Below are 13847 nucleotides of genomic sequence, written 5' to 3' on the forward strand. Positions count from 1 at the left end.
TCCTTTTTTGTAGTAAGCAGATAATAACACCAACCTCCCAGGTTATGAGAATCAAGTGAAATTTTAAGCATTTAGTATTGTACATGGCACGTAGTAAGCTCTGTATATGTTAGCCATCATCATCATCATCATCATCCTCATCACCACTGCTTTTAGTATTTGGCTAGACCATTTCCTAACTGCAAACGTTAGTAGTGGGGAGGTCTAGGAGAGCTCTAGACTACTATGTCTTTGGCCTCAGTCACACTATTTGTCCAGGATTCATTCTGCCTGTCTCAGAGTAGGTTCCCTCATTTCCAGGATGAATCTCAGAATTGGAACAGGGTCACCAGTGGTTATCTAATCCAATCCCTCACTAAGAATCCATCCTCTCTGACAAGTGATTATCTAATCTCAGTTTGAGAAACCTCCATTGAAGTAGAACTACCTTCAGGAGGATGAAGTTATGTGGCACAATGGATAGAGTGCTGGACCTGAAGTCAGGAAAACCTGAGTTCTAATCTTACACTTACAGATCTCTTACACAGAGAAGACACTTACTAACTGTGTGTCTCTGGGCAAGTCATTGAACTTCTGTTTGCATTAATCCACTATAGAAAGAAATGGCTAACTGCTCCAGTATCTTTGCCAAGAAAAGCCCAAAGGGTTGGACACAACTGAAAAATGACAGAATAACAACCAACCTTGAAAAGGGATCACTCCTAAAGCTCTCCATTATATTTGCATATAGCTCTAATTGTTAGGAAGTTTCTCCATCTGCATGTTTAAACTTTCTTCCCATTACACTTACTTCTGATCTTTAGGGCTAAGCAGATTAAGTCAAATATAGCTTTGGCATGCAACTCCTTGATACTTAAAATATTTAAGAGACACTAAACAAAAACAATAAATTTCTCCCCTGTCTAGAAATGTTTTTCTCTTTTCTACGCTAAATTTCCCAAGTTTTTATTTGTGTTCTCTCTCTCTCTCTGCCTCTCTCTACCCATCTTTCTCTTTCACTTCCTCTCTTCCTCTCCTCCCTCTTCTTTACTAAGTAGAAAAATGGTAAGGGCTAGGCAATTGGAGTTAAGTGATTTGCCCACGGTTACACAACTAGGAAGTGTCTGAGGTCAAATTTGGGCCCACATTAGGCCTGGCTCTCTACTCACTGAACCATCTAATTCCCCCACAGTTCTTTCTATCAAATCACTTACGGCATGGTTTATAGAACCTGTAGAATCTTGGTCATTTTCTACTCAATACCTGTTCTGCTTTACCAATTTTTGACCAAGGTAGGATATAAGTGTGTAATATTGAAAAATTAATATTAAACCAAATATAATGTGCTAATTTATTTAGAAATTTAGTAAATAGTAAAATAGTAATAGTAAGTAGTAAAATATAGTAAATATAAATGTAATGTTTATATATAGCAATATATATTATATATTATAGACACTATCTTACTATAATATATAATATATAATACTATATATTATCTAGAGTAAATAGAAATAATAAATAATATAGTAAAAGAAAAGTAAATAGTAAAAAATAGTAAAATAGTAATATTTAGAAATTGGTTTAGAAATATAATGTTATTTTTAAAAAAGATTATTGTGGTTGCCATTTGTAAAATAATTAACCCTTAAGTAACGAGGATGATAGTAGCTTTTAACAATTTAATTTTAATATAAATATAGTCTAAGAAAGAAATAAGGAGGGAAAGAAATAAAAAAATATTTCCTAGCCTATCATCCTAATCTTACCAGCCCCCAAGAGTGTCTTCTGCCCCAGCCACCAATGCGGAATTGCGGGAAGACCCCCAGTCAAAGACCACTAGAGAAAAACCTCCTCTCCTCTAAGTTCTCATTACTATATCCTCTTTCTCCACGTCACTTCCTTTCCCTGTACACTGGTCTACCACATCTCAGGAGCCCAATCAAAGTCTCTTTTTGGAGCATTCTAGCCACGCTAATGGGCTGGCTTGGATGAGCAGAAAGTTCATGACCTTAGGAGAAAGGGGTTCCCTTTACACAAGTGGTCCTGGCTGTTTTGTCTTCAAAAGAAAAATCTAAAGACTCATATGAAATGATGAGGAGTAAAGAGAACAGATTCCAGAGAACAATTTATACATTAACATTATAAATACAAATGGCTTTGAAATACTTAACAACTCTGGTCATTGCAATTGTCAACCAAAGTACTGATTAGAGAGATGATGTACTCCAGGTCTAGAATAAGTGATATATTTTTGGACATGGATAATTGGAAATTTGTTTTGCTTCCTTTTGCTATTAAGGGTTTCCCACTCCCACCCCCTGGTTTAGGAGGAAGAGGAGGAAGAAGTGGGAAAGAAAATAAATGCATGTTAATTGAAAAGTTAAAATAAAACCAAAGTTAATTTTTTTTCGAAGATGCCTAGAGAGAAGGAATTGTGTATTTATTTGAGAATTGATAGACACCCAAACCAATGACTGAAAGATTCTTGAGGCGTATCCATGTCAAAAAGAGGGTCCAGAAGGCCCTGTCCATGGAATCTCTGTGTCTTCTGTATCATTCAGGCTCCTAAAGGGCTGGAGGAAGCGGGCCAAGGCTGAGTTGAGCATCTCCTAGATTCCAAATCAGTGTCTGAAAAATGTCAGTCTGGTGAGACTAGGAGAAATCCCAGCTGACATCTGGAATAAAGTGCAAACCTTCATGACTGGGGTAGAGCTCCTTTTCTGGGCAAGTGAGCAGCTATAGGCTTCTTACAACAGTATTGCTCCCCTGAGGCTGCTAGGAAATATTTGGTTTAATTAAAGGAACATTTTTTCATCTCTTCTAGGTATTATTTGATCTTAGACTTATTGCTTTTGATTCGTCCAGGAAAGCACCCCTCTTTATTCCATTGTTTGATGTTGGCTTTCTCTTTTTCTCCCCCTTGGCCCTCACCCCCCAGCAGCTTTTCTGAGCAGTCAGTCCCCAGACTCTGTGTTGAGCATGATTTTAACCAGGCTTTACTGAAGGGCACATCATATGTTAGTGCAAAGAAAAAAATAGCAGAACAAAGACAGGAACCCAGTTCCTTCTGCTTTGCCCTTCTGTGACTCTAGACAGCTTCAGTTTTCCATCATGAAATGTACAGGTTGGACTAGATAACCTATTAGTTTTCTTCTGATTCTAATGTTCTGTTCTGTGAGGTCTCTAGCTCTACCATTCCTTTAGCTCTGTGCCAATGGGCTTTATGCTCTAAGGTCCTGTGGTTCTTTGATTCTTGCTTCTATGGGATATTAAGCTGGTCAGTTAGGGCTCCTTCCTTTTGGACTTGTATAATAGAAATCCTGTTACTTGCCTTCTGTCCTAGAAAGGATATGAAGAATGGGTTGTCATTTGTAAAAAGTCCCTGAAAAGTCTTTTCAAAGAATTATTTTTTTAACTCTTATCTTCTGTCTTAGAATCAATACTTAGTATCAGTTCTAAGCCAGAAGAATGATAAGGGCTGGGGAATTGGGGTTAAGTGAGTTACCCAGGGTCACACAGCCAGGAAGTATTGTCTTAGGTAAAATTCTCACCCAGGATCCACCATCTTTAGGCCTAGCTCTCTGTCCTCTGAGCTACATAGCTGCCCTTTTTCAAAGAATTCTTGAATAGATCACCAACATATAGGGTTACATAGTCTTGCATTGTGTATATATAGTCCATTGTTGTCTCTGTTGTTTTTGTTGTTCAGTCATTTCAATTGTGTCACTTTGTGACCCTATTTAGGGTTTTCTTGGCAAAGATACTAATTTACCATTTCCTTGTCTAGTTCATTTTACAGACAAGGAAACTGAGGCAAACAGGGTTAAGTGATTTGCTCAGAGGAACAAACTAATAATTGTTGGAGGCCATATTTGTTAGATGTTGTAGGAGGAAGGAAGGAAGGCAGACCAGACAATATCAATGTCATGCCACAATGATCAGAAGAGGAGGTTTGTGTGACCCTGGGCAAGTCACTTGACCCCCATTATCTACCCTTACCACTCTTCTGCCTTGGAACCAATACACAGTATTGACTCTAAGATGGAAGGTAAGGGTTTTAAAAAAAAAAAAAAAGAAGAGGAGGTTTGCTATCTGTGAGCAATCATTTGGGGTTGACATTGACAAGGATCTCCAGCCTGACTTTTTTTTAAAGCTGTTACCTTTTCTTTTTTCTTTCTTTTTTTAAAATTTAGATTATTTTTCCGTGGTTATACAATCTCCTTCCCCGCCCTCCCCCTTCTCAGAGCTGACAAGTAATTCCACTGGGTTATACATATATTATCACTCAATGCCTATTTCCATATTATTCATATTTGCAATAAAGTGATCTTTTAACACTAAAACCCCAGTCATATCCCCATTGAACCATGTGATTGATCATATGTTTTCCTTCTGCGTTTCTGTTCCCACAGTTCTTTTTCTGGATGTGGAGAGTTTTCTTTCTCATAAGTTCCTCTGGACTGTGCTGGATTATTGCATTGCTGCTAGTAGAGAAGTCTATTACATTGTACCACAGTGTATCCGTCTCTGTGTACAACTTTCTTCTGGTTCTGCTCCTTTCTCTCTGCATCAGTTCCTGGAGGTCTTTCCAGTTCGAATAGAATTCCTCCAGCTCATTATTCCTTTGAGCACAATAGTATTCCATCACCAACAGATACCACAATTTATTCAGCCATTCCCCAATTGATGGGCATCCCCTCATTTTCCAATTTTTTTTCCACCACAAAGAGCACTGCTATAAATATTTTTGTACAAGTCTTTCCCCTTGTCATCTCTTTGGGGTACAAACTCAGCAGTGGTATGGCTGGGTCAAAGGGCAGACATTCTTTTAAAGCCCTTTGGGCATAGTTCCAGATTGCCATCCAGAATGGTTGGACCAATTCACAACTCCACTAGCAATGTATTAGTTTCCAAATTTTGCCACATCCCCTTCAATATTTATCACTTTCCTTTTCTGCCATATTGGCCAATTTGCTAGGTGCAAGGTGATACCTCACCAATGCAGAGTGCATGACTGAATCCTGAAGCTGGCCTTTTTAAAGCAGTTTTCTCCACATCACTTTCTGGTGCTTCCCCACTTGACCAGAACCAATCCAGTCTTTCAATTTGCCCAAAATCGGGGGCAGGGCAGTGGCCTTTTGAGGTGTGAGCTTAATCTAGTAAGTGACTTAAGAACTCTCTTACTTAGTGTCAAGTAGGGGTACTTTAAGTTCTTGATTTGATTAGCTAAAAATAGGCCAGGAGAGAGTTAATCCTATCTTCACATCCCCAAAGGTAGGATCTTTGAGTTTATCAAACACTAGTTTACTGAGGTCATTTACCCCTAGTCTATTCCATTGATCCACCCCTCTGTCTCTTAGCCAGTACCATATTGTTTGATGATTGCTGTTTTATAGTACAGTTTAAGATCTGGTACTGCTAGGCCTCCATCTTTAACCTTTTTTTTTTTTTTTTTTTTCAGTATTTCCCTTCATATTCTTAATCTTTTGTACTTCGAGATGAACTTTTAAATAATTTTTTCTAATTCTATAAAAAGTTTCTTGGTACTATAAAAGACTGCCTGCCCTTTGATCCAGCCATACCATTGCTGGGTTTGTACCCCAAAGAGATCATAGATAAACAGACTTGTACAAAAATATTTATAGCTGCGCTTTTTGTAGTGGCAAAAAACTGGAAAATGAGGGGATGTCCTTCAATTGGGGAATAGCTGAACAAATTGTGGTATATGCGGGTGATGGAATACTATTGTGCTAAAAGGAATAATAAACTGGAGGAATTCCATGCAAATTGGAGAGACCTCCAGGAAGTGATGCAGAGCGAAAGGAGCAGAGCCAGAAGAACATTGTACACAGAGACTGATATACTATGGTAAAATCAAATGTAATGGGCTCCTGTACCAGCAACAATGCAATGACACAAGACAGCTCTGAGGGATTTATGGTAAAGATGCTACCCACATTCAGAGGAAGGACTGCAGGAGAGGAAACATATAAGATAAACAATTGCTTGAATGCATGGGCTGAGGCGGACATGAATGGGAAATAGACCCTGAACAAGGACACATGTTACAACCAGTGGAAATGTGCGTTGGCCATGGGTGGGGGGAGAGCGGGGGGTGAAGGGGAAAGTAGGGGCATAAAGTATGTAAACAGATTAAAAACGAATATTAATAAATGTCTAATAAAAAAAAAAGAAAAAAAAGTTTCTTGGTAGTTTGATAGATATAGCATGAATAAGTAGATTGATTTGGGTAGGATTGTCATTTTTGTTATGTTAAGTCATCCTACCCAGGAGCAATTAATGTTTTTCCAATTATTTTGATCTAATTTTAATTGGGTGAAAAGTGTTTTGTAGTTGTCGTCATATAATTCCTGTGTTTGTCTTGGCAGATAGATTCCTAAATATTTTATATTGAGTGCTTTTAAGTGGAGTTTATCTTTCTAACTCCTGCTGCTGAGTTTTGATGGAAATATATAGAAATGCTGATGATTTGTGTGGGTTTACCTTATCCCCTACAACTTTGCTAAAATTGTTAATTATTTCCACTAGCTTTTTAGTTGATTTTCTAGGATTCTTTAAGTATGGCATCATATCATCTGCAAAGAGTGATAGTTTAGTTTCCTCATTGCCTACTTCACTACATTCAATTTCTTTTTCTTCTCTAATTGCTACTGCTAGCACTTCTAGTACAATATTAAATAATAGAGGTGATAATGGGCATCTTTGCTTCACTCCTTATCTCATTGGGAAGACTTCCAACTGGTCCCCATTGCAGATGATACTTGCTCATGGTTTTAAATATATACTGTTTATTATTTTGAGAAATGGTACTTCTATTCCTATGCTTTCTAGTGTTTTCATTACGAATGGGTGTTGTAATTTTGTCAAAGGCTTTTTCTGTTTCTATTGAGATAATCATGTGATTTCTGTTGGTTTGCTTATTTACATGGTCAGTTATGTGGATGATTTTCCTGATATTAAACCATCCTTGTGTTCCTGGTATAAATCCTACCTGGTCATTGTGAATAATCCTCATGATAACTTGCTGTAGTTTTTTTGCTAGTATTTTACTTAAGATTTTTGCATCTGTGTTCATTAAGGAGATTGGTCTGTAGTTTTCTTTCTCTGTTTTTAGTTTGCCTGGCTTTGGAATCAATAATCATATTTGTGTTATAAAAAGAATTTGGTAAGACTCTTTCTTTGCTTATTTTGTCAAATAATTTGTATAGTTTTGGAATTAGTTGTTCCTTAAATGTTTGATAGAATTCACTTGTGAATCCATCTGGCCCTGGGGATTTTTTTCTTAGGAAGTTCCTTGATTGTTTGTTCAATTTCTTTTTCAGAGATGGGATTATTTAAGTATTCTATTTCCTCTTTTGTTAATCTAGGCAATTTATATTTCTGTAAATATTCAACCATTTCACCTAAATTATCACATTTATTGCCATATAATTGAGCAAAATTTTCTTAATAATTACCTTAATTTGCTCTAATTAGAGGTGAGACCACCCTTTTCATCTTTGATACTGTTAATTTGCTTCTTTTTTCTTTTTTTATTAGATTAACCAATACTTTGTTTTTTTTTTCAAAGTATCACTTCTAATCTTATTTTATAAGTTCAATAGTTTACTTTCAATTTTATTAATTTCTCCTTTAATTTTTAGGATTTCCAATTTAGTTTTTGTCTGGGGATTTTAAATTTGTTGTTCTTCTAATTTTGTAAGTTGACAGCCCAATTCATTAATCTCATCCCTCTTGATTTTGTTGCTATAAGCACTCAGAGATATAAATTTTCCCCTGAGTACTGCTTTGGTTGTATTTCATAGGTTTTGATGTGTTGTCTCCTCATTGTCATTCTCTTTAATGAAATCCATTTCTTTTTTGACCTACCAGTTTTGAAGAATTAGATTATTTAGTTTTTAATTCATTTTCAATTTGCCTTTCCATAGACCCTTGCTAATTTTTATCACATTATGCTCTGAAAAAGTTGCATTTATTATCTCTGCTTTTTTGCATTTGTTTGCAATATTACTGTGCTCTAGTACATGGTTGATCTTTAAATATGTACCATGTACTGCTGAGAAGGTATATTCCTTTTTATACCTGTTCAGTTTTCTCCAGATATTTATTAGCTGTAATTTTTCTAGCATTTCATTCACTTCCTTTAATTCTTATTTATTTTTTAGTTCGATTTATCTAGTTCTGAAAGGGGAAAGTTGAGAGCCCCCATTAGTATGGTCTTACTAGCTATTTCCTCCTTGAGCTCTTTTAATTTTTCCTCTAGAAATCTAGATGCTATACCATTTGTTACATAAATGTTTAGTAATGATATTAATTCATTGTTTATAGTACCCTTTAGCAAAATATAATTTCCTTCCTTATCTCTTTTAATCAGGTCGATTTCTACTTTAGCTTTGTCTTGTATCATGATTGCTACTTCTGCCTTTTTTACTTTATATGATGCATAATAAATTCTGCTCCAGCCTTTTACCTTGAATCTGTGTGTGTCACCATGCCTCAAATGTGTTTCTTGTAAAAACATACAGTAGGATTCTGGTTTTCAATCTACTAGAAAATGTGAAATATCTTGTGGGAAAAGCAACTGACCTAGAAAATAAATACAGGAGAGATAATTTACGAATCATTGGAGTATCTGAAAGCCACGATCAAAAAGAGGACTTAGACATAATTTTCAAGTAATCATCAAGGAAAACTGCCCCGATATTAAAGAACCAGAGGACCAAATAGAAATGGAAAGAATCCTCATAGAGATAGCTGAGTGGCTCAGTGAATTAAGAGCCAGGCCTAGAGACAGGTGTCCTAGGTTCAAATATGGCCTCAGACACTTCCTAGCTGTGTGACCCTGGGTAAGTCCCTCCCCCATTGCCTAATCCTTACCACTCTTCTGTCTTGGAACAAATACACTGTATTGATTCTAAGATGGAAGATAAGGGTTTCTAAAAAAATAAGAATCTACAGATCACTGTCTGAGAGAGATCCCAAAAGGAATATTATAGCCAAATTCTAGAACTCCAACATGATGGAGAAAATATTGCAAGCAGCCAAAAAAGGAACAATTCAAATATTGTGAAGCCACAGTCAGGATAACACAAGCCTTAGAAGCTAAGACAAAGAAAAGAGGAGGGCATGTGAACCTTGCTCTCATCAGAAGAGGCTCAGTGAGGGAATAATGTACACAATCAATTGAGTATAAAAAGTTATCTTACCCTACAGGAAAATAGGAGGTGAAGGGAGGTGGGACTGATAGAAAAGAGGGCAAATTGGGGGAGGTGGAGGTCAGAAACTAAACAGGGGTAAATAGGATGGAAAGTAATAAATAGGAATCATAATGGTGCAGGGTTTTTTGACAAGCCTATTTATTTATCTATTTGTTTGTTTGTTTATTTGCTGCCCCTTATTTTATTTTTTTTATTGATTAAGATAATTTTTCCATGTTTCCATGATTCATGTTCTCTCCCCCCCCCCCCCCCCCCGTTCCCATAGCCAATGCGCAATTCCACTGGGTTTTACATGTGTCATTGATCAAGAACTATTTCCATATTATTGATATTTGCACTAGGGTGATCGTTTACATTCCCAATCATATCCCCATTAACCCATGTTTCAAGCAGTTGTTTTTCTTCTGTGTTTATGCTCCCACAGTTTTTTCTCTGAATGTGGATAGTGTTCTTTCTCATAGGCCCCTCAGAAATGTCTTGGATCATGGCATTGCTGCTAGTACATTCAATTGTACCACAGTGTATCCGTCTCTGTGTACAGTGTTCTCTTGGTTCTGTTCCTTTCACTCTGCATCAATTCCTGAAGGTCATTCCAGTTCACATGGAATGCCTCCAGTTCATTGTTCCTTTTAGCACAATAGTATTTGATCACCAACAGATACCATAATTTGTTTAGCCATTCCCCAATTGATGGGCATCCCCTCATTTTCCAATTTTTTTTCCACCACAAAGAGCACTGCTATAAATAATATTATCTCTTTGGGGTACAAACTCAGCAGTGGTATGGCTGGATCAAAGGGCAGGCATTCTTTTGAAGCCCTTTGGGCATAGTTCCAAATCCAGAATGGTTGGATCAATTCATAACTCCACCAGCAATGCATTAATGTCCCAATTTTGCCACATTTATTTATTACTTTCCTTTGCTGGCATGTTAGCCAGACTACTAGGTATGAAATGGTACCTCAGAGTTGTTTTGATTTGCATTTCTCTAATTATAAGAGACATGAATAGGCAATTTTCAGATAAGGAAATCAAAACTATCAATAAGCACATGAAAATTGTTATAATTAGAGAAATGCAAGACAAGTCTTTTAAAAAAGGTTAATTTCTCAAATCCATAGACAAGAGTAGAATATATAAGAATTTAAGTCATTCTGCAATTCATAAATGGTCAAAGGATATGAACAGGCAGTTCTCTAATAAAATAATGAAAGTTCTCAATAGTCATGTAAAAAATGTCTAGATCACTACTGATTAGTAGAATGCAATTTAAAACAATTCTGAGGTACCACTCCACAGTTTTCAGATTAGCTATTAGGACTGAAAAGGACACAAATGCATTATTGGGGGAGTTGTGAACTGATTCATTCAAGACAGCATTTTGGACCTATGCCAAAAGGGTTATATCCTTGCTAGCTTTGTATCCCAAAGAGATTTTTTTAAAAGGGAAGGGAGAGGGAAGGACATGTGTACAAAAATATTTAAAACAATTCTTTTTAGGGTGACAAAGATTTGGAAAGTGAGGAGACAGCCATCCACTGGGAAATGGCTGAGTAAGTTATAGCATATGATTGTAATGGAATACTATTTTACTATAAGAAATGATAAGCAGGTGGGTCTCAGAAAGAACTGGAATGACCTACATGAATTGATGCAGAGTGAAATAAGCAGAATCAGGAGAACATTGTACAGTGACAGGAATACTTTACAATGAACAATTGTGAATAGCAGCTATTCTCAGCAACACAATGATCCAAAACTCCCAAAGAACTCATTATAAAAAATGCCATCTTCTTTCAGAGAAAAAAACCTTAGTCTGAATCCAGACCAAAGCAAACTTTTTTCACTTTATTAATTTTTTTCTATTTATTTTTCCTTCTACAAAAGGATTAATATAGAAAAATATTTTACATGATTATACACGTAAAATCTACATGAGATTGTGTACCATCTGAAGGGTATAGCACGGTTGCACAGGAGGGAGAGAGGGAGAGAATTCAAACCTCATTTTTTTTTTAAATGTTAGAAACTGTTTTTACACACAATTGGCAAGCAAATAAATAAAATAAAAAATAAATAAAAGAAGCATACCATTCTTCACTTTATTTCCTCCATGAATTTTTCTCTAGTGTAAGTGATATGTTTCTTTCACAATATGATTAACATGTAAATATGGATGATAATATCTGTACAACATATATTACCTTCTGTCTTTGGGAGAGGGGAGGGATGGGAGGAAGGGAGAGAATATGCACTGAAAAACAGAAACTGATTTTTAAAAATTGTATCAACATGTAATCTGGAATAAAAGCTAAAATAAAAAAAGGAACTTTGTTCCAAAGGGACAGTTTGATCTATAAGCACCAGGACCAAGACAGAGGCTCTGCTAACTAGCGATTTTTCTTTTCTAACACAGGCCCTTCCCTTCAGAAGAGACCACAGAGAACGATGATGATGTGTATCGGAGCTTGGAGGAATTGGCTGAGTAAGTATCTGGAAATGGGGAAAAAAAGAAAATAAATTGGAGCAGGAGAAAAGTTTAACTTTTTTGTTTCTTCCTCATCATAGTGAGGTATCACTGTCAAACTCACCACAGAATTTCCTCCTTCAATGATCTTGCCTGGAGAGTTTTGTACTATTGTAATCGCCCCCACTTTCCCATTGAAGAGCTCTGGGAGACATAAATTCTAATAGATCTCATTTTATGGGCTTCTCGATGGAGGGTGATTTGAAGCCAAGGCCTTAGGGATAACTTTCTTAACATTAAATTCCCCTCTAAATACCAGCAGGTTACATAGAATCTCTTTAGTAATTGAAATAGGAATTGGCCCAAGTCCCTCACCTTTGCAGGTTATGCAGTAACTAGAAGTGATCATCCAGATGGGGATTGAGCTTCCTGGAGGCCAGAAGTCTGAAACTTCCTAAAGAGCTTTTCCTATGTGAGAGAATTCTGGAATATTAAATACAAATTTAAGCAAAGTCAGGTTTTTCCGATGTCTTACAGCTTGTATGAAATATCGGCAATGCCATCTAGCCCCTTCCCAGCTTGTGCCTGCTCTCTTCTGTACAGAAGGTAGTCACGGCTTGGCTCCTTGGGTACCATCAAACTCTTCTGGGGAAATACAGAGATCAAAAACAAAAACAAAAACCCGATCCTTGACTTTTGCAGTCCTTCATTATAGAAACTAATGGATTGAAGAATGGCTATGATATAGGGCCAGACCTGAAGATAGGACCTGGATTCAAATCTGCCTCAAATACTTCCTAGCTGTATGACTCTGGACAAGTCACTTAGTCCCAAGTGCCTACCCCTTACCATTCTCTTGTCTTAGAATTCATAGTAAATATCAGTTTTAAGATAGAAGATAAGTGTCTTAAAAAAATTAATGAGTAGAGAAATTGTGCTTAAAATGGCTTCAAGCCATTTCGCCTAATCCCTTTTCCCATCTTACCATTGAGGAAATTGAGTTTCAAAAATGAGAAGTGACCTACCTCAAGTCACAAAGATAATAAAATAGGAGATCAGGGATTCTAGCCCAGCTTTGCTGAATCCTAAGTCTTTATTTTACCGCAATGCCTTTCAAGGATTGTAGAGCAAATGTCTCTGGGCCCCAGTTTTCCCATCTGTTAAATGGGTAGAATAAAAAAAAAATGTTTAACCCTTACCTTCCATCTTAGAATCAATACTGTGTATTGGTTCCAAGGCAGAAGAGTGGTAAGGGGTAGGTAATGGGGATTCAGTGACTTGCCCAGGGTCATCCATATAGGAAGTGTCTGAGATCAGATTTGAACCCAGGTCTTCCCATATCCAAGACTGGTTCTCAATCCACTGAGCCACCTAGCTGCCCCCCAAAAAATCAATTTTTAAGTTCCCTGGGTTCCTTTTTAGGTCTTAACTTTTATGACACTGTGTTTTTACTTGATAGTGACTATTTGCATTTTTTTTAGTCCTTTATTTTATAAAAAGCATAAACCCTATGAGATAGAGATGGGAAAAAAAAATCATCTCCTTATTCCAAAAAAAAGGATACTCAGGCCCAGGGATATAAGGTAATTTTCAGAGGGGCCAGACAGCAAAACTGATTTACGCTTCCTGTAGTTTGAGAAATGGTGGCTGCATCAGAATGGACATGGTTCTCCCTCTCCCTCATTGTGCCAACTGTCACCCCAAGAACTGCTGTGGAGGCACATATTGCGGATATGGATTAAATAGGAAAATGGCCATGTTCCCTTCCTCTTTGAGGTGCCCTTTCGGATTGTATACAGAATTCCTGCCTCACATATCTAATATGGAAATTGTATCTCAATCTTAGCCTCTTGGATTTGGTTGCTCCACAGAAACTCTGGTCCGGACTGACTTTGATTTTTTGCTTACACATGTTTTCTTCCCAACTTTAACCCTTCTCCTCTGCCCCGGGTAGGGACTATTCTTCCTGACATGGGAGGTTGCCCACTCTCTTGCATGTATTTACTCTGTTTTAGATAGGATATGATAGTTAATGGCAAAGCCCTGGACTAGTATATATAGATATAGATATAGATATAGATATAGATATAGATATAGATATAGATATAGATATAGATATAGATATAGATAGATATGTGAGGCAGGAATTCTGTATACAA

General features: G+C 36.8%; 1 protein-coding gene across 2 annotated transcripts in view; it reads left to right on the forward strand.

Moving 5' to 3' along the window:
* The window catches only part of VAV2 (vav guanine nucleotide exchange factor 2), a 486321-nt gene that overhangs the window by 328952 nt on the left and 143522 nt on the right, over positions 1-13847 (forward strand). For both annotated transcript variants that reach the window (XM_044663948.1, XM_044663949.1), the window contains exon 4: positions 11638-11706. In XM_044663948.1, coding sequence (XP_044519883.1) covers positions 11638-11706 — 69 coding nt within the window. The remainder of the gene's footprint in view (positions 1-11637; positions 11707-13847) is intronic.

Source organism: Gracilinanus agilis, chromosome 2 (genome assembly GCF_016433145.1).
Source record: "Gracilinanus agilis isolate LMUSP501 chromosome 2, AgileGrace, whole genome shotgun sequence".
Classification (NCBI taxonomy): domain Eukaryota; kingdom Metazoa; phylum Chordata; class Mammalia; order Didelphimorphia; family Didelphidae; genus Gracilinanus; species Gracilinanus agilis.